Below are 19,659 nucleotides of genomic sequence, written 5' to 3' on the forward strand. Positions count from 1 at the left end.
TTATATTTGTCATCTATAATCATATCATATATATCATCTATCTTTTTTTTTAATTATTAGATTTTTCAATTTTTTTTTATTTTTTTAATTTTATAATAATTATATTTAATTACATTCATAATATAATATCCAACTTTCTTAGGTATATTATATAATCATTATGTATTAAATAAGTTAGTTTATTAACATAACTAGGTCTTATTATTTAAGATAATGAATATTAAAAATACATTTCATATTTATAGTATTATTTAATATATATTGTGTCATCTTTTTAATAATATCAAAATTCAATTTTTATCTTTTTATATAAATTAATCTTTTAAAAATTTTTTCCAAATATTATATTCTTTATTTTTTTTTCTCTATTGAAATTCACGTAAATATAATAATATATATTTTTTATTTCTATTTCTTAATGGAATACTTTGTTTTAAATGATTCCATAAACTTTCAATTGAATTAGTATGTATTCCAGTTATTAGATCTTTAAAATTTTTTTTATAATTTACAGTTAAATGTTTATATCCTATATTATTTAAATTATTATATCCTTTCCAACAATCAGTATAAATAATAGTATCTTTTTTAACATATTTCTTTATAATTTTATCAATATTATTTATATTTCTTTTTTGAATTAGTAATAAAAATATTTTTTGATTTTGATATTTAATTTTATTTTTTAATATACTTCTTTTAATATCACCAATAATCCATGCATCTTCAATTTTATGACCTCTATTATATTTATTTTTTTCAATTTTAGTTTCATCAATTTCAATTATTTTATTTCTTCCTCCAATTTTTATATTTTTATTAAAATTAATTTTATTTTTAAATATATTCTAAAAATTTTATAATATAAACTTACAGTATTTGGATTTATTTGTAAAGTAGTAGCAATACTAGTTGCTGGCATTTTTAAAAGATAATAATTTAATATATGTAATTGAATATTTAATAATAATTTCATTTTAGAAAATATTGTACCTGTTAAAGGTAAAAATGATTTTCTACATTTATAATTTTTACAAATATATAATTTTTTATTTATATATAATTTTGTATCTTTATCACAAACTTTACATTTTTCTATTTTATTAATATAGTTATTATTAATTAAATAATATAAAGCTTTGTTTTCATTATTAAAAATATCTTTTAAATTTATATAAGGTTCTGTAAACATATTTGCAATAATTTTTATTATTAGTAAAAATTTAATTTTTAGTTTTTTTTAACTTTTTCAATAATTGAGTTTAAAATTATATCGGAGTTTAAATTATAGAATCTGTGTGTTATCTTAATAATTGTCCGTTCTTTCTTGCGACTCGATGGATGTTTTTTTCGTTTTCCCCTTTTTTCTCCTTCTGTTCACCTGAGGTTTGGTCTGTAGAGAGCTTTCTCCAAGGCTGATCGTCCATTCCTCTAATAAACTTATACATTTTCGACTGAGCTAAGCGAGCACCCTTTTTCCGCTCTTCATCACTTTTAGCCGGAATTACACCTGTTCCACACACAATTAAATCCCTTCCATCCATCATACATCCTTTGCCATATCGTGCATCCACCCCCTACTGACTTATTTCTGAAGCTTGAAATCATTACCATCGTTCTTCTCTGAAATATCTCCAATTCAAGAAAAGTGTATCAAAGAAACACAACATTGATTTCAGCCAGTTCTATCGCCGAATCTCATTTTTTGGTAACCGCTTCGCTCCCCGCACCACCTTTTGTGTCTGAACCGGACTCCAATTCTGAATTTCGCCTGCTGACGTCGCATCCCAACTCGATGTCCACCACCACTTCATCTGAACAATTTGTGGCCATGCAGGCCCAAATTACTTACCTGACTGCGCAAGTCACTACGCATCATACTAAACTTGACCAGATCCGTTGCCTACTTGAAGAAAACCAGCAACTGCATGATGAGAATGCTCAGCTGAAAGCCCAACTTGCTGCTGCTACTGCCAGCGCTCCTAAACCTACTGTCCCCATTTCCCCCCCCTACCACTGAGGCTGCAACATGTCCCACTCCAGCCACTCCTACACCTTTGGGTTCTGATGAATCCACCTTGGCCACTGTGTCCAAAAAAATCCGCCCTCCACGTATTAAGTGCACTGTCCGAAGCTTGGCTGCTTCAGTCCGTACTTTCAAGGAAGCTGAAGGCCCTGGTGGCTTCCAGTACCTCTACATCCCTCGTTCCCGCAGACTCACCTGCCAAGAAGCCCGTTCTCATCTTCACTGCCTTGGAATCGACCCCTATAGAATTCTAGACATAACTTTCCCTGCTCGCTCTGTTGTTGGACTTCTTATCCACAACCAGTACTGTCCCTCTATTCTTGCTACACTTGAAAAGCATACCATTAAGCCCTTCCTTGATTTTGACCCTCTTGATCCTGTCCACCTTGCTGATCCCGAAATCAAAAGTTTGCCCCTTGAGGAACAACACCTGTTTGCCAAGACCCTTCACTATAGTCGATGTGAAAAAGCTGTGGCCCGCCTTCCTTACCACCTTGCCTCGCCCATTGCCCGCTCCTTTCTAGATGATGCTATCTTTAATGAGGCAGATGTTTCTCGCATTCTGAGTTCCTGCCGAGGTGCTCCCGTTTTCCCTGCTGAAGAAAAGTCTTCTGATCCTGATACCGATATGATCGATGCTAAAAGTGAACACACCCAAGCCTGTAGCGGCACACTCTAAAGATGATTGATCCGGATTGATCCCAATCACCCCTTCACTCCTTCCTTGTCAACCTCTCTTGCCACTCATTCTCGATCGCCCTCACCTCCAACCCCACTCACTCCCACCACTCCCTTCCACATCGGCCTATGGAATGCTAATGGCCTTCAAGCCTCCTTGGTCGATGATATCCTCCAACACTGCCAGTCCTTTTCTCTCCTTTTCATCACTGAAACCTAGTTACTTTCCCCAGCTCGACTCCGTACTTCTTGGTCTCAGTACCATTTGTATGATAGCCCTGTTGCGGGTACAGTAATTTCCGTGGTTCTTATGGTATTTCTGCTCTTGTTTCCCCCAGCTTTCCTTTCCACATTGTTCAATTCCCAATAACGTCACCTCATGCCCTTGGGCTCCAGATCGGCCCTTCACTCCGGGTTGTTTGTATTTATCTGCCACCCTCTCTCACGCCTGATGAAGTTCTTGCCGCTTTGAACGCCATCCCACTGACCAATGATACCATCATTTGTGGTGATCTAAATGCTTGCCTGGGCACTCTCACAGGTGATCATCGCTCCAATACCCGCGGATCACTACTACAAGACTGGGTAGAAGAACGCAATCTCCAGATTCTCAACATCTCTTTAGCATATGGTATTTCCACTTTTCTCAACTACCGGAATGAACAGCTCCATAGCAGCATCGTCGACTATTTTCTTACCAATGTGCCTCAACTTTCCACTCCCTCGCTAAAAATCTATTCTGAACTATACCTTGGCTCTGACCACAAACTGTTGGTCTTATCCTTCGCCTACTTTGACCCCACTACTCTTGTTCACATGTCTCCTTCTTCTTCTTCAAGCCGTCACCTCTGGAATCTATCGCGATTATAAGAAACGGACGTGCATCGCTTACTGTATATGTTGATACTTTTCACTCCCTGTCAGACCGTCTTCTTACACAACTCCAGGATCTTTCTCAAAACCCGCCTTCCACTCGACCACCGATCGACCAACTGAACTCTGATCTCAATGATCATATCTACACTGCGCTGGACAAATCGGTCTGTCGTCATGCACCCCGGCCTCCTTCATGGAAATCATTTTGAAATACAGAGCTCCAAGCCCTCGCAGATGAAAGAGAACGTTGCTACCGTCGCTGGCATCGAGTCATTGGCCTGGACAAAGTCCCATGGTGGGATCGCCTCCAACACGCTGCTGCCTGTTTCCATTGTGCCGTGCGATACGCTAAGCGTTAGACTTGGTGTGCCTTTTGCGATCACTTGGCCTGTGGGGATTTCTCGCGTGCAACTGCAACCATCAAAAGCATCCGCAATCGCCGCAACCAACAGGTATGCTTTACTCATCCTGATGGCCCAGCTATTGGTGCCCAAGTGCTCCGCGACCATATGGCGACTGTTTACTCTGGTCAACATTTGCCACGCACCCGACCACCACTGCCACCTGCACCCAGCCAGTCTCTTCCTTTCAATCTTGCATCTACATCCCTTTCGCATGCGTTTACCAGAGAGAATATCATTGCCACTTTGAAACGACTCCCATGCCGAAAAGCCCCAGGTCTAGATGATTTTTGTGCCGAAATGTTGATACTGATCGCAGACTCTCTTGCCCTTTTGCTGACCCACCTGTTTATCATCTGCACCCAATGGTCTTATACTCCCACAGTGTGGCATCATGCCCAGGTAGTTCCTATCCACAAGCAAGGTGCCCCTCACGATCCTGCCAACTTCCGCCCGATTTCACTGACCTCAATTGTACGAGATGATTCTCTTATCTACAGTACAGTATATTGGAAACCACCGCCCCACCTCTAGACGTTGCCCAAGGGGGATTTCGCCATCAACGTAGTGCTCTGGATCAAGCCCTCTGTCTACACGACTTGATGTGGGCCTACCGCGATCGCCACAACCACTACTCTGTCGTTGCTTTTTTGGACATTAAGGCCGCTTATGATACTGTTGACTGCCGGGTTGTCTGGCAGACTTTACTTGTCTCTTCCATGTCTCTTGTACTTGTCTTGCTCCTAGCGCACATGTTCGATGATGTTTCCGTCACAGTTCTTTTGCAAAACCAAGCCTCCACTCCTTTTACTCCGTCTACTGGTGTGCTACAAGGGTCTGTGCTCAGCCTGTTTCTTTACTCTTTATATATCAATATGCTGCCTGCTCTTTTGCAATCTGCTGCCTCAAATTCTACCACAGCGGTGCCCTCCACATCACCATCGAGACCACCTCGCTACGATGCTTTTGTGCCCAATGGCTTACCGTTTGGACCCATCCCATCTGACAGTGACCCCATTGTCATATAGGTAGGGTCCATATACCACTACATAAGAATTACCTCGGTTTAAGCAAATAAGAGACACTAGAGTAGTTACACACTATTTGTACATTCAAATCCCGATACCAGTTATTATCTTTGAATACCAGATACTAAAGAGATGATCTTTTTCGAGAATAAACAACAGTCTCACCATACTCAACATCTCTATCCATCTATACCACAGAATTTCTATGTTCTATAGACCCCGCAATTTCTTGAATTAGCCAATCATAATCGAGTATTGCGCCAGTCACATCACGTGCAGCGGTTTGAGCCAATCACTTAAACGAATGAGTGTGAAAACTGGCGTTCCTTGAATGGCTTGAAGTGCTGCGGTGGTGAGATTGGGGATTTTTTAATTTGGCAGGAGAGCCGTAAGAGAGAGCAATGGAAGCGTTGCTGGGTGGAAGTTACGGCGTTGAGGTTAGGTTCCATAAAAAAGAATCATGTTCCTGTTGCCTGTCCTATCTCAGCAAAATGTGGATTGTTTGCAGCAGGATCTTTTCTTTTTTTTCATATTTGAAGGTGGTAAACGTGCAGAAGAGCCGATCGGATTTGGCTGTCATGAAGATTATACTCGTGTTGTGTATTTGTTGACGACGTAAAAGGAATGATAGACATCTTATTTATTTTAAATAGAAAATATACCAGGCACGTACCAGAAGCTGGGAAAGTATGTGATCTGCCTGTTTACTTTCTGCGTGTATAGAATATGCAATCGGCAGGAGATAACTTGGAATAGCAATCTAGTGTATTTGGCTTCATCGCATAAATCGCTTTAATGAAGGTTTTTTGGTGTGCGATAAATCATGACGAAGGAAGAATATTTGGTGCATGATCGAGGAAGTAGAACCTGTTCGTGACTGTGCACCGCATTGGATTTGGAGGAGCGCGTCCAGTGAATTCTACAAGGTTGCAGTTTCTTTTATCTACGGTTGAACCAATGGCAAGCGATAAGGATGCTTTGGTAGAAATGGGTTTCTCCCGTAATAAAGTGTAAGTTTTCCCACTGAGGGTTAGTGACAAAAGATTTAACGTTCACTGCAGGGAGAAAGCTTGGAAAGCAACAGGTGGAGCCGGTCTTCAAGTCGCCATGGACTGGTGAGTGTGACAATGACAGACGAACCACTCATTTTTTGGTACTCAATGGCTTCCGTAGGTTGTTGAGTCATCCTGAAATCTCTGACGAACCAGACAATGACGAGCCTACAGCTCATGTACTGGGCGGTCAAGTGCAACCTGCGGCTAACGAATCGGAAGCTTCGACACAGGAAGATGATGGTACATAGTATATCGGATTGAATGAATACAGTAGCACTTACACTTTCGAAAAGGAGAGATAAGAGCCGATGAACAAACAGCTCAAAGTTTGGTTTGCAACGACTGCTCCAAGTTATTCCGCGATGGTACGTAAAGGGTACCCGCTGTTGGGTCTTGTATCAACGTTGACACCGACCTTTTCATTTTTCAGCTGCGGCCGCGGAACGACATGCCACGCGAACCAGTCATCAAAATTTTTCTGAAAGCACGGAATCGATCAAGCCTTTGACCGAAGAAGAGAAAAAGCAAAAGCTGGCGGAATTGAAGGCCCGGTTGGCGGAAAAGCGTGCCTTGAAGGCAATGCAGGAAGAAGAGGAGCGCAAAGCATTAGAGAAGATGAGACGGCGCACAGGCCAAGAAATTTCTCAGCTCAAAGAGGAATTGGAGGCTAAAGAGATGAAAAAGGTGTTTGAAGCCAAGCGAAGAGAAAAAGAAGAAGATCGGCTCGCGAAAGCAAAAATCAAGGCGCAAATCGAAGCGGACAAGCGGGAACGCATGGCCAAGGTACATCATAGTTCATCGGTGTGTGCGCTTGAATATGGGATAGCATGCTTAAACTTGCGCTTAGAGAGAGGCCGCAAAACAGCAGCAACAACAACAACAGCAACAGTCTGCATCGGCCAATCAAACAACGCCATCTTCAAAACAGGAATACCACGAAGCAAGATTACAAGTAAGTGTTCATTACGAGTTTCACTTTGCCCAGGAACTAAACAAAAAGGAAAAATAGATTAGAGCTCCTGGAATGGCACCCATTGTCAAAAACTTTGACGCGAATGCTAAACTTTCGGAAGTGCACGATTATCTGAATTCTCAAGGCATCAATGCCGCATTTAGTCTTGGTACCACCTTTCCGAGAAAAGTGTTTACCGAGGAACATCAAAGAAAGACTCTGAAGGATTTAGGTAGCGTATTGATGAATCTCATTTTGATGAAACTGTTCACTCAATGTTCTCTGTAGGATTGGTTCCATCGTCAGCTTTGGTATTGACGTTCTTATAAAAACAGCCGGGATTTATTGTCGTACAGTTCCCAGAAGAAAAATAGGTTAAAAGAGAGTTTGTTATCACCAACGATTGTAAGGTAGAAATTTCCCATTCAGAGTGATTTTTACTCGATCCCCTTTTTCTGTTTCCACCTTGTTGCCGAGAAAAAAATCGTCAGTACCACTGGTTTTTGTCTTTATCCAGGCGAGTTGCATTACCTTGTCTACTGTAGCCGTGAAATCGACAGCGGACATGATACCGTCGCCAAACTGGATACAGAGGGCGCAAATTTCATCAATTAAGAATCACCAGTCTCGGAAAATGCAATCGTTTTTTCCTTACCTTTTCATGGATGACTGATTTCAAGGGATAGCCGTAAACTTGTAATATTTCATACAAACGATATAACGTCGGATCAGTGGGCGGAGTACTCATAAGACTATGGGCCAATGCGAATCAGTGATTTGTTAAAGGCCCATTAGACATTGACGATATACCCTCCACGATCTGGAAAATAGTGAGCACCATACTCCTCTTTTAGGTGGGCCAGTGGAATATTCAGTACTTCGGATAATGCCTCCAACTCTTCAAGAGTCGGTTTGACCTAGGCAATACGGTCAAACGTACTTGCATAATAAACGCAACGTCGCAACTTTACCTGGCCATAAAATAAAGCGGCGATATATATTTCATCCAATCCTAGCCGATCCCCAATATCTTGAAATCTAACGCATACAACATCAGTGCTACAGTCCATTCGAAATGGCAACATGCAGAGCTTCACCTCAGGTGGCGTTCTTCTTTTGCTTGAAACATGCGAGTTTGCAATGCAGTCAGGCGCGGATTATTCTACTGTCTCGGTTAGTGAGGTTGGGGCAGAACAGTCGACAACAGCAGCAAGATTACATTCATGGTGGACATTGGGAAAGGGAGCAACGAAATATGACCTGAGTCGCGCGTTGCGGTATGAGGTGTGTGAAAAGCGATAAGCTTGCTCAGGGGTTGCCAGCATGACCACTGTCGTGGGCTGTCCAAAAAAGGTAAACCCCCAAACGCCCAATGGGACCACTGTCTGGTTTACCAGTTTTTTCATATCTTTTTCTCTTTGCATCCACACGTCGCTTTCCATCATGTGTCCCAGAAAAGTTCTTTCGGTTACATATCTAGCTTCCAGATAATTTTTTTTGGCACATCGGCACTGATCGGTATTTTTTGTCATATTTTTCGTTTATGGTATTATGACAATGATTTCCGGCTTAACTGACTAATACCCAATATAAAGATGTACAAACGCACACAACCAAGGTATCAGCAAAGAAGTACGATTGAATGAGATTTACATAATCCCTTGGCCGCAACGCTCCTCGATTCACAGCCGATCCACATCCCATGGCTACACCGGTTACTAGGGAATTCACCATTGATTTTTTTTTTCTGATGAGGGTTCTCACGACGGTATTTCACGACCACCAGTCGGTCAAATCAAGTTGGTATTTTATGGGTGCATCAGAAATCAGTTTCATCACTCTCTTTGCTTATTACCCATCTCGCAATGGGAATTGCCAAAAGTGGCAGCGCGTACGACGGCGAAGCACTCTTCAAGCTCTCACATGTCCTGCTGCTTCTCCACCGCAAATAACAGCACGGAAGGCTAATTTACCAATAAAAATTCAACTAAATCTCATACTTGCTTTATGGCCCTTTATTGACATCAAATATCGCTTTCAAGGTATTGCGGCCTTACTTTCGCTTGCAGACGCAGCGTTTCTCGAATACATAAGACGTATTCATCTCCCATGGATTGACTATCGTTGAAATTGCTCAGCTTCCTGCACAAGTCGCTGACCAAAAATGGGCGAAGACGTTTCATTCTTTTTGCTCAATGGCACGCAATTGAGATTTTAGACCAGCTTTGTTCTCATATTTGGCGGGAAAGTACTCTGTTTTTTTGTGCCATTTTGATATGCTTGGTTCATTCTTGGCCAGTTGGGTTCATTGAGCCGTTTGTTTTTTCTTGCAGTGCAGGGGCAGCATTCATTTCAGTTTTTCTTCCAACAATGAAAAGGAGTTGTGTTTTGCTGAATCCGATATCTTGATATCAATTTTTTCATTCGTCTCGACTTGTCAGTGCTTGAATTTTTATACAACTTTGATCACTGGAAAAACTCATTTCCAAGTTAAGAAAAAGTCTTATAAGTAAACTAGTTGCTGCTGTCCTTGAAACTTCGTGGAATTTCGGTGATAGATAACCAAAGTAAGAAAGCCAATTTTTGATAGATTCTAACGACGCCAAATCAACAGCTAGAAATGCTTATGTGATATGTGCCTAGAGTGTGCATATGGACAGTAATATTCTATTTTATATTGCTCTCCAATGAACTGTAGGCAGATGTAGAGTGTCTGAAATCCGAGTGCTAGATGCTGCGGAAGTTGAAAATGAACCAGTTGAACGTTTCGCAGTTGCACAGTGGTCACCGGCCGTGGTGGCTTAGAATCGCCCCTGGTCTTTAATAACATTCAAAATTTCCCTCTTAACATTTCCCTTTGCACCAAACTTACGCTATATTAATCAGCAACATGTTCCGCCCCACCGTTCTTCTTAATGCCGCCACCAAGGCCGCTGCTTTCAGAGCCGCCCCCATCTCTGCACGCGTCATGCCCACCGCTGCCGCTCGTTTCTACTCTGCCGGTGCTGGCCTCAGCGAATCCGATATCCAAACCCGTGTCTTAAACATTTTGAAGGGTTTCGACAAGGTCGACCAATCCAAGGTAACGCCATTTGGAAGCTTGAAAATGGTCACATGTGTACATTGACTAATGTGAGTTTGTAACAGGTTGCCGTTGACGCACACTTTGTCAATGATCTTGGCCTCGATAGTTTGGATACCGTCGAAGTCGTCATGGCCATTGAAGAAGAATTCTCCGTGGAGATTCCCGACAAGGAAGCTGATGAAATCAAATCTGCAAAGCAAGCTGTTGATTATATTAGCAAGCGTCCTGATGCCCACTAAAAATACTGCTTGAAATGTAAAATGTTTGGCGTTTTTTCGGCCCATTCCAAGTTCATTTTCCCTGTTTGCAGTATTGTTGTGATGGAAATGCGGATGAAGAATGAAGAAAAAAAAAAACGGCTTATTCCAGTGAAGGAATAAGAGAATTGAAAATAAAGACTGTATTAGAAGTCATGTAAATTGCAATCGACAACCGTATTCATTTTTCTTTGGGATTGTTGAAGCTCGCAACGACATAGTAAGAGTGTAGACTAAAAAAGACACGCCAGAGTGTCTACCCTTTCGGCATGGCAGGCGGCTTCATTTTACAGCAAATATCATGGCATGAACAAGCAAAGCGGGAGCTATTCAGTTCAATGGCATCATCTGACCCACGTGTGGCTGCTGAAGCGCCCCAAAATGTGTGAACCAAACTTGGCCCTAGCTCGTGTTGCTACCTCCCAAGGTTGACAAGAGGGTTAGATTCAGCTACCATGGGTATTTTTAGTATTTTCCAATGAACGTCATCCGCTCATGCATCGCATAACACACAGAGGACAGACTTTGGTGGTAAAGCTTATTTTTCAACTGATTATGCAATCACTCTTTCAATAATAGGGCAAATGAAGTCAGATATGATCAGAATAATGGATTTGCAATTAATCAAGCAGCCAAATCCAGTTATCCGTTCCATTTTTAAGCGTGCCTTTTGTTACCATGGGGTAGGGTCCTGATCATTGACACCCAAAGTCATGCGCAAACGCGCCATCATATCCAAGTGCTCCCACTATTTGTGATAACCTCTTTTTTTTTATCAATACCAAAGAAATGTCCACCAACAACATCCCATCAGAAATGTGCTTTATTGGTTATGTTTTCTGCCAAGCCGGGTTGAGACAAGGCATGATGGCACTGTATTCATTGAGTCGCTATTCGTAATATTTTATGTCGCCTGAAAGCACCATCCGCGACAAACGTCTTGCCTGCCAATGCCGTGAAAAACGGTTGCTGGGTTGTCTGTATTGGATGGTGAAGTAAGGGTTCTCACTTCAGCGCGAGGAAGGGAGTGAGAAAACGCCTGGCAAACATGACAAGAAAAAAAAAGGAACATTTGGTGATTAAGGGGTTAGCCGTTGGTCAGGGGCATGAGGAAAGAAACGGGCCTACATAGACCCTGATGGGTCTCCCCATTCCACTTTTTCTTGCTCTAATTCTTTTCTTCTTCTCTTTCTTTACTTTTCCCACATCGCTATCATGATGACAGTTACCACACCAACAGAGATCATCGCTCCTCCACCTCCACCGGCTCCCATCACCTCGACAGGCACCGGTATTGCAAACTTGCCCAATCAAAGACATAAAATCGTCGCTAAAAATGGGGCCAATTTCACTATCATGGTGTGTGGTAAGTTATTTTTGTGTAGCCTCGAACACACAACACGCACACAACACAACACAATTATACATGATGAATTCTTATTTTTCTTATTCGTGTTTTTTTTGAAATCAAGGTGAATCGGGTGTTGGAAAGACTACCTTTGTCAACACTCTTTTTACGTCCACCATTAAAGAGCCCAAGAATCATGCCAAACGTCGAGTGCGACCCCCTAGTAAAACTGTTCAAATCCAAATTACCAGAGCTGGTATGTAAAGAAAAAAAAAATGAGTGAGAGAAAAAGAATGACAGTTGCATATTTGGACCACTTTTTTTTATGCCAATGCAATCATATAGAACTGGAAGAAAAGATGTTTAAAGTCAAGCTGACAATTATTGACACACCTGGATTTGGTGATTATGTGAATAATCGCCATGGCTGGATCCCTATTGTGGATTTCATTGATGATCAGCATGAAAAATATATGCGACAGGAGCAGCAGCCGTGCCGTAAGGGAGTGGTCGATATGCGCGTGCATGCTTGTTTGTATTTCATTAAACCGACCGGTCATACGTGAGTGGATATCAAAAAAAAAAAAAAAATAGAAAATTGGGTTCCATGGAAAAAATTAACCTCACTTAACTATATTTATCGCTGTGTATAGTTTATCCCCTCTTGATATTGAGACGATGAAACGATTGGGTTCGCGTGTCAATCTAATTCCAGTGATCGCTAAAGCCGATACTCTCACACCTGCGGACTTGGCGAAATTCAAACAGAATGTATGTTGCTGTCATCTCCTTATTTTCCTTTTTTATCCATGTTGGTGATGTGGATCCCTGAAGTCTCCTTGATTTGACTCCTATCATTTTACCATAGATTCGAGATGTGATTGCGGCTCAAAATATTCAGGTTTATTCATGTCCTATCGAAAGCGACGATGAAAATACCACCAACCGAAACGTGAACATGATGGCTGCATTACCTTTTGCCGTCATTGGGTCCACGCAGGATGTCATGACCAGCGATGGACGCAAAGTGAAAGGCAGAGAGTATTCCTGGGGAGTGGCGGAGGTGGAAAATGATGAACACTGCGATTTCCGCAAGCTCAGAAGCTTATTAATTCGCACACACATGCTTGACTTGATCACCACCACCGAAGAAACTCACTATGAGAACTATCGTCAAACTCAAATGGAAACTCGTAAATTCGGTGACCCAAGGTAAGCAAGGAATAGTCGTTGGGCACGTTAAATTGGTGTGAGTAACCATGCCATTTTTTTTTTAGGACTCAACCAAATGAAAATGCCAAATTTAAGGAAGAGGAAGAAGCTCTTCGTCAAAAATTCACTGAACAAGTCAAAGCTGAAGAAGCACGATTCCGTGCATGGGAGCAGCAGCTTCTTGGTGAAAGAGATCGACTTCATAGCGAGTTGGAAGCACAAAACGAAAGAATTAGGGAAATGCAAAGCGATTTGGACGCTTATTACTACAACCATCGCGACTCTCCAAGAGCCCTTAGAAAGTAAACGTAGGCAATATAAGCAATCTCTCTTCTTTTCTCTTCTCCTTCTTCTTCTACTCTAAATATGTCTAATTTTTTGCTTTGCTTTACTTTTTTTTTGGTTTCTCTCAACTTCATCTTTCTTTTGGAGACAAAAAAACAAAAAGAAAAACAGAAAAGAAAACACGGCAATGATGATTTAGCGCTTGGCTTTTTTTTTTCCTTTTACTTGTTTTATTTCATACTAGGATACCAAAAATATAATTTTCTACCGTTAGCATGGCTTGATCTCTACGGTATGATGGGCATGGACGAACGGTGAATAATTGGTGAATGGACAAAAGAAAGGATCACGGAAGCTTGAGGTTGGGGAAACGCGTGATTTAAAAAAATGATGAAGGATATGATTCCATTTACTGGCATGCATGAAGGGAGTTGTTTTCGCATTGGAAGGAAAACAAGCTGTTTTGCATACAGAAAGCAGTGCAAGCATCGCGGACTTCTGGTCGGCACTCCATTTGCTCGGAAACGGCGCAGTACTGATAAGGTTCGCAGAGACAATCCAATTTACGGTCATTGACACCAAACATTTTACAGAACACTTCGGCAGCCTGACGAGGTCCTTCATAGCAGATCTTATCGTTGGCAGTTACCACGGCCATGAGCGTGGAGAGAGCGAGTACCATGGATGATGTCTTAAACCACATGATCAAAGGAAAATTATGCTATTTTGATTATAATCCTCTTACTTGAAAGCGGACGTATCTTGTATATATATTAACCAGTCCGAACATTCCGATCCCATTTCCCCTGTTAATATGTTTAGTGATTCATTAACGCTGACTAGATATTTCTTCACCGCTCTCCCTTTAGGGCGAGGCATTTTCCAAAAAAAATATGAAATCCAAAAACGTGACATGTCTGATTGCCTGTGCTCACCGCACCTCTGGATGCTACTACGTCCCCCCGGGAACTTGACCTGCATGAATTAACATGATCCGTCCCTCAATAGGTAAAAATATGGCTCTATGCATTCAATGATGAAATATGCATAAGGCTTGATACTGAAAAAGTTCTTTCTGCTGTAAAAGCACAGCGTATCCATCCTATTGAATCGTCCCGTTTATGAGAATGATGGATCCTGCATTGATTGTTTCTTACCGCCTTGCTTCAATTTTCCAAATCAAAGATCAAGTTCCGGTGCACCCGTTAAAAGCGTGCCATTAGTCACAGTTTGTGTAAATATCAAAATAGATAACATGGAATACGAAAGGATATGTAGCAATATACACACAGACCTTTTTTCCCCAAGTCTTGGCAAATCCTTGGATTAATAATGATTAAAAATGGAAAAAACAAATAAAGATAATTAAATGTTAAGCTTTGGGTTGAGTGTCGATCATCCAAGGGCAATACGAATCGGTACAACAGATGTCCTAACTTCACCAGTGTTTCTACGCTTACAGTCTCTCATGGTGAGCTTTGACGGGATCTTTGTCATTCGGGATCATCTTTTCCGTGATTTGTTCCTCCGGTTGGCGTGTTTCATTGGCTTTTGGTACAATGACTGATAATTCCCTTGTGCTTCTAAGAGATCTCAAGTCCCATACAGTATGCCGCGATAGGTTTATTTTGCTCTATCGATGTAAAATCGCTGCGTTGATCTTCATTTAAGCAGGCCAACGTATTGTGTGGGATTAGAGTATGAGGAGCTTGTTATTTGGCGGTTTACGTACAAATATGGTATAATTTTGAACTACAAATTGATACCAGGTTTATGCCAAGCTTCCAAAATTACGCAAAGACCCTCTGCGGAAAAGAGCATAATTCCTGTCCACCCCGAAAAAATAGATTGCTTTCTTGCAAATGTTGAAAATGTATTTGTGTTCATTTATCCTCTGTTTCCGATCCTCTGATATGATGAACTTGTTCAAGTTGTAACCATATATTATGATCAAGCCTTTGGTATGCGTTGAAAGGTTCAACTGAAACGCATAAAAGTAAAGAAGTGCTTCCCTGTCCCCGAACCGAAATTTCTTTTTAATCTCCAAGGTAGTGCAATTTGAAACTGGTGGTCGATGTATCGCAGTAAGCACGGATGGATGCCTAAAGCTACGTTATTTCTGATTCTGGAAATCATGCAGTAATACCATGTCTGGAGGGTTGATAAGCTACAATTGTAGAAAACGGTCGACCCTTCTGATTTTTATGTAAGCGTGCAGTCATTTGGATTAAAAAGGTTGGGAATTTCAGCATGTCGAGCCAATTTTAGGTGTGTGCTCAAATGGCATTTTTATAGATATACAAGCTGCAAAGCCAAATCAACTAAAGAGTGTAGACGTGCATTTTACGGGTGAACCCACAAATTGTATGCTTCTTGCAAGGTAAGGGCGTTTGACGCGGAACCTCAAATTCCACAGCACAGATCTTGTCTGTCTGTCTGAGAAACACGTGCCAATAGAGTTCATTTGCCTTTTATAGTTTGGTTATTGCTTCTGTGCCCTGGCTTATTTTTTTTTTATGTAAAATTTTCGTTCATGGATTCACCGACCAGCCCAGTTGCTTTGCCACTGCAATTTCAACTGCTTTACAATTGGGAGATCAGTGCACGGAATGATGCATTGTTAAAGAACAAGACACGCATGTATCCTGCATTGCAGTGCAAACTTGACGGCATTCCCATTTACCGTCTTATCGAGTATCAGTTCGAGAACCATTACGTTTCGGCGGGCCAGCTGTGGAAGGCCTGCGGGCTGACCATCACTGAAGGCCTACTGCTGTTTCAACTCAGATCGGGCTACGAAATGGATTTCCTAGTGAACAATTTCCCCTTTTGCGATATCTGGGTCAGTGTTCCAAAAGCGCGCAGTATGGCCGCCAGCCTCGGTGTGGACGTCGAGCTAAGCGGACTCCTTGATCCAGATCTCGATTCGATATTTTCTTCCGATAATACTTCGCGCAATGAACTGGTACACAACTGGCGAGCCCAATGCATTCCTGAAGCCATGTATTCAACGCGTGCACTTTTGGAAACCGCCTTTGACAAGATTGAGCCGCTCACGATGAATCGAAAAATTCGAACCCAGATCAGTCGACACAAGCAGACCGGTATGGTGATGAAAGATCGCATGGAGAACGGTATGGTGCATTGGCAAGCATGGGCGCACGAGCAATTCCTTCACCTACCAGACGATAAAATTGAAACTGATGATTTCGACCAATCACGCACAGCGGTGTGGGATGTGTTGCAAGGACTGCTGTGTGACCTGCGAACGTTGACCCGAGGAGGACATCAGGTGAAATCATCGCGCGTTCTGTCGGATAACATGATGGTCGGAAATATGCCTTTGAAGCGCGAATACCTCGGACAAAGTCGTTTACTGCAGAATATATACATCGCTGTGATGGCGGAGAAAATCCACAATGAAATTCATAACCTAGCGAATCATCAACGGCGATTACAAGCGCGATGCCTTACCAATATATCTATGCACGAGTCGGGAAGCGATCAGCGGAAAGACAAAGAAAGCACCTCTCACGGAGAAGAAAACGAAGTGAATCAAGACAATGAAAAAAAGCGAAACACCATGTTGCTGTCCACCGATTCGGAACTGGAGGAGGGTATGGACCCGCAAATGATGTTGCACGACCGTATGGATGCTTTCGAGCAAGAGCTGTACCGAATGAGACGAAGAGGCCGGAAAAAGATCGAAGAAACGCAGTTACGGTATCAGGAACTACAGCTTCGGGTGAATACGTTGGAGACGTGGAAGGCCAATTATGAACAATCGCGAAAGAGTGAGCGGGTATGGATGCTTATGTTAACGGTCTCCATTATTTGTGCCATCGTTGTCTTTCCGGCCTTCAGATCGCTGATCATTGGTTACACAAGACCGTAAAGGATCGCCCATTCAAAGTCGGCTTAATTATGGGATTCTTTCTCAGCCACTGTTCCCTTTCCTACACCCGACCATCTTTTTCTTTCCCTTCCTTACTTTTTTTTCTTTTCCCTTTCCTTTCATCCTCCGTTTCCTTCACCTTGTTCAATATCCGCAATAAAAATAAGCATCATTCACAAGAGGTCATGCCTTCCTCTTATCATCCAGTATCGACCGACGTTATCGAACTACAGACAAACCGATTGGGCGATCGTCATCTGGAGGAAGCCAGCATTCCAAAGAATGTTCGACATGGCAGAAGCGCATCGACTTCATCATCTTTTGTTCTCTTCAAATCACCTAGTCTTCTCGAAGCCGAAGAACGAAATAATGCTTCTCACGAGATCGGTGACGCAAACAAACTCGCCGTGCAGGTACGTTTTGCAGATCCCAAATAGCGGATTTTATTGCCAGTGGTTGCCTCGATGACGTTATTGATCGAATTTCACATTTTTCTTTTGCTTTATAGGCACTTCCTTCACTCTTGATTTGTGTGGTTGGACTGATTTTTGCGGGATGGATGATGGATGTTTTTCAAGTGAGTCGAAAAGGGGACAGCTTTCGCGCATAAAATGCCACTAGCCACCATCTATTTCCACTGACATTTGTCCACTATTTTAGCATTGGGATGTATTCACAAGAGTTCCAGAATTGTTTATCTTGGTTCCTGTTCTCCTGAATCTCAAAGGAAATTTAGAGATGAACCTTGCTGCACGCTTCTCAACTTCGGTACACCAATCTTTTCCTTGTTTTATGCTTTTTTTTGTTTTCTCCTTATTTTTCCTAATGTGATGGATTCTTTATTGTCTTTCGAAAAAAAAAAAAATAGGCGAATCTCGGCGATTTGGATCTTCCGCAAACTAGAAACGCGCTAGTTCTTGGCAATTTAGCTTTAATTCAGGTCCAAGCGCTCATTGCCGGATCGATCGCAGGTGTTTTCTCATTTATTCTCGGTGTGCTTGAACACCCCGACGAACCCACCACGGTGTATGAAAGTATTCTCGTCATCACAAGCTCAATGATCGCAGCCGCCGCGTCAAGTTTCGTGTTGGGCGTATTTATGTGCGGTTTAATTATCGTTAGTCGGAGGTTTCGCATCGATCCTGGTAAGGTTTCTGGATCCAAGAAATTTTGACGTCAATCGGTTCTAAAAAAATTCCTGCGCTATTTTTGGAATAACACAGACAATATTGCTTGTCCGATGGCTTCCTCTTTGGGCGATGTGGTAACATTGGGCATCTTGGCAGGCTGTGCACACGGTCTGCTCAGTTATCTGGGTAAGTGCTCGGTTAGTTTGAACTGAACCTACCAACAATCGGAGAAACTCAAAGGCTCCTTTTTTTTCTTTTTCGGTAAAAAGAATCCAAGCTAAGCTTGGTATTACTGATACTGATGATTTTGTCTGTACCATTCTTTGCAAAATCGGTGTGGCGAAATATGTATGTTCGAGATCTGTTATTTTCCGGATGGTCACCTATCATATTTGCCATGTTAATCTCGAGGTACGTTACTAAAAACAGATCGTTCAAGCCTTCTGACTGCGGTATTAATTTCTTATGTAATACTCATCTTTTTCTAAAGTTTTGCTGGTTTGGTCCTCGAGCGTTATGTTGAACAGTACAACGGACTGGCCATGTTGACACCCATCCTCTGCGGTAAATATTATAAAATGAAAACGATCCGTCAATTCCAAGAAAAATCAAACAGTCAACTGACGCGCGGATGGGATGAATGATAGGTCTAGCAGGAAATTTGGGTTCCATTTATGCTTCCAGAATTAGTACCTGTCTTCACGCGGGTGTAAAAGAAGAATATAAACGCGTGGAATGGACATTGATGTTGATGAATGTGCCTGTGCAAATTTTATTTCTGTTCATCATATGGTTGCTGAATTTAGGGCATTTGGACTACACATTTGCCTTTCTCGTGACCTATTTCCTTATGTCCATGGTTTGTGTAAGTACGATACCGTCAATGCGAGTGATGGGTGCGAAACTAATGAATTCTTTCTAGACGTGGCTCGCTTTAAAAATGGGTAAATCCATGACCTTAATCTTCTGGAAGTATAATTACGATCCTGACAATTACGTACTGCCCTATTTGTAAGTGTTTTTTTTTGTACCGGGTTGACCCTTGCTTCTGCAGCGTGGATGATACTGACAAGATGTATTAGAACTGCAATCATTGATGTTATTTGCACCAGTCTGTTGGTGATCTCGTTCTCTTGGTTAACAGCATATGGTTATGCTGATTTGATGGCTGATGATACCAGCGCCATGTAGACAATACCCCCTGTTTTTTCTAGTATATCGTACGTAGCAGTGTTTCTTCATATTTATTCTGTCATTCTTTTTTTTCTATTTCATGTCATGATGTACATAACCGCATTTTATGCATTTTACCGTAAACATGAAGTTCTGTAATGGTTTATGCTTGTTCATTGGTTCGTTTTATTTTTTTATTTTTTATTTTATTTCTCCTTCCACTTTCTGGAATTGGAGTATTCTCACGCTTGTTTGTTT

The 19,659-nt window shown here is 41.6% G+C and overlaps 8 protein-coding genes across 8 annotated transcripts; 6 read left to right on the plus strand and 2 right to left on the minus strand.

Moving 5' to 3' along the window:
* Positions 1–1,660: 1,660 nt before the first annotated feature.
* Positions 1,661–2,860, plus strand: BYT42DRAFT_550469 (uncharacterized protein). Its single transcript, XM_051566137.1, is given in 3 exon segments — positions 1,661–1,993; positions 2,022–2,709; positions 2,720–2,860. 2 exon segments carry the CDS (start codon positions 1,796–1,798, stop codon positions 2,703–2,705), a joined length of 882 nt encoding a protein of 293 aa, XP_051427788.1. The 5' UTR covers positions 1,661–1,795; the 3' UTR covers positions 2,706–2,709; positions 2,720–2,860.
* A 3,323-nt stretch (positions 2,861–6,183) lies between these two features.
* On the plus strand, positions 6,184–7,304 carry BYT42DRAFT_488077 (uncharacterized protein; the record flags this gene model as incomplete). Its single annotated transcript, XM_051563850.1, has 5 exons — positions 6,184–6,255; positions 6,339–6,429; positions 6,495–6,847; positions 6,912–7,022; positions 7,074–7,304. Coding segments are annotated over 5 exons (858 nt in total), but the record flags the coding sequence as incomplete, so codon positions are not given.
* A 105-nt stretch (positions 7,305–7,409) lies between these two features.
* BYT42DRAFT_609057 (cyanate hydratase) lies at positions 7,410–8,250 on the minus strand (the record flags this gene model as incomplete). The annotated part of the gene is made up of 7 exons (XM_051571215.1): positions 7,410–7,481; positions 7,548–7,598; positions 7,672–7,768; positions 7,827–7,933; positions 7,988–8,054; positions 8,114–8,178; positions 8,236–8,250. The coding sequence occupies 7 exons, from the start codon at positions 8,248–8,250 to the stop codon at positions 7,410–7,412; spliced, it is 474 nt and encodes a 157-aa protein (XP_051427790.1).
* Positions 8,251–9,748: 1,498 nt separating this feature from the next.
* BYT42DRAFT_550485 (acyl carrier protein-like protein) lies at positions 9,749–10,534 on the plus strand. Its single transcript, XM_051566138.1, has 2 exons — positions 9,749–10,098; positions 10,164–10,534. Exons 1-2 carry the CDS (start codon positions 9,907–9,909, stop codon positions 10,338–10,340), a joined length of 369 nt encoding a protein of 122 aa, XP_051427791.1. The 5' UTR covers positions 9,749–9,906; the 3' UTR covers positions 10,341–10,534.
* A 1,042-nt stretch (positions 10,535–11,576) lies between these two features.
* Positions 11,577–13,224, plus strand: BYT42DRAFT_487876 (Septin-domain-containing protein; the record flags this gene model as incomplete). Its single annotated transcript, XM_051563837.1, has 6 exons — positions 11,577–11,724; positions 11,831–11,962; positions 12,052–12,268; positions 12,360–12,477; positions 12,575–12,918; positions 12,984–13,224. The coding sequence occupies 6 exons, from the start codon at positions 11,577–11,579 to the stop codon at positions 13,222–13,224; spliced, it is 1,200 nt and encodes a 399-aa protein (XP_051427792.1).
* Positions 13,225–13,438: 214 nt separating this feature from the next.
* On the minus strand, positions 13,439–13,885 carry BYT42DRAFT_609060 (uncharacterized protein; the record flags this gene model as incomplete). The annotated part of the gene is made up of 2 exons (XM_051571216.1): positions 13,439–13,490; positions 13,617–13,885. 2 exons carry the CDS (start codon positions 13,883–13,885, stop codon positions 13,439–13,441), a joined length of 321 nt encoding a protein of 106 aa, XP_051427793.1.
* Positions 13,886–15,639: 1,754 nt separating this feature from the next.
* BYT42DRAFT_550489 (uncharacterized protein) lies at positions 15,640–17,264 on the plus strand. Its single transcript, XM_051566139.1, has one exon. The coding sequence runs from the start codon at positions 15,737–15,739 to the stop codon at positions 17,096–17,098; it is 1,362 nt and encodes a 453-aa protein (XP_051427794.1). The 5' UTR covers positions 15,640–15,736; the 3' UTR covers positions 17,099–17,264.
* A 580-nt stretch (positions 17,265–17,844) lies between these two features.
* BYT42DRAFT_550494 (uncharacterized protein) lies at positions 17,845–19,658 on the plus strand. Its single transcript, XM_051566140.1, has 7 exons — positions 17,845–18,243; positions 18,322–18,414; positions 18,498–18,639; positions 18,719–18,792; positions 18,876–19,093; positions 19,151–19,239; positions 19,311–19,658. Exons 1-7 carry the CDS (start codon positions 18,156–18,158, stop codon positions 19,417–19,419), a joined length of 813 nt encoding a protein of 270 aa, XP_051427795.1. The 5' UTR covers positions 17,845–18,155; the 3' UTR covers positions 19,420–19,658.
* The last annotated feature ends 1 nt before the right edge of the window (position 19,659 follows it).

Source organism: Radiomyces spectabilis (assembly GCF_025331425.1).
Source record: "Radiomyces spectabilis strain NRRL 2753 chromosome Unknown BYT42scaffold_1, whole genome shotgun sequence".
Classification (NCBI taxonomy): domain Eukaryota; kingdom Fungi; phylum Mucoromycota; class Mucoromycetes; order Mucorales; family Radiomycetaceae; genus Radiomyces; species Radiomyces spectabilis.

What these genes read in the sequence shown, in the direction of transcription:
- BYT42DRAFT_550469 (XM_051566137.1), top strand. Translation starts at nt 1,796, where the DNA reads ATGTCCACCACCACTTCATCTGAACAATTTGTGGCCATGCAGGCCCAA. An exon ending in CCAGCGCTCCTAAACCTACT is followed by an intron (nt 1,994 to 2,021) that starts GTCCCCATTTCC and finishes CCTACCACTGAG; the next exon opens with GCTGCAACATGTCCCACTCC.
- BYT42DRAFT_550485 (XM_051566138.1), top strand. Translation starts at nt 9,907, where the DNA reads ATGTTCCGCCCCACCGTTCTTCTTAATGCCGCCACCAAGGCCGCTGCT. An exon ending in ACAAGGTCGACCAATCCAAG is followed by an intron (nt 10,099 to 10,163) that starts GTAACGCCATTT and finishes AGTTTGTAACAG; the next exon opens with GTTGCCGTTGACGCACACTT.
- BYT42DRAFT_550489 (XM_051566139.1), top strand. Translation starts at nt 15,737, where the DNA reads ATGGATTCACCGACCAGCCCAGTTGCTTTGCCACTGCAATTTCAACTG.
- BYT42DRAFT_550494 (XM_051566140.1), top strand. Translation starts at nt 18,156, where the DNA reads ATGATCGCAGCCGCCGCGTCAAGTTTCGTGTTGGGCGTATTTATGTGC. An exon ending in TCCTTATGTCCATGGTTTGT is followed by an intron (nt 19,094 to 19,150) that starts GTAAGTACGATA and finishes AATTCTTTCTAG; the next exon opens with ACGTGGCTCGCTTTAAAAAT. An exon ending in AATTACGTACTGCCCTATTT is followed by an intron (nt 19,240 to 19,310) that starts GTAAGTGTTTTT and finishes AAGATGTATTAG; the next exon opens with AACTGCAATCATTGATGTTA.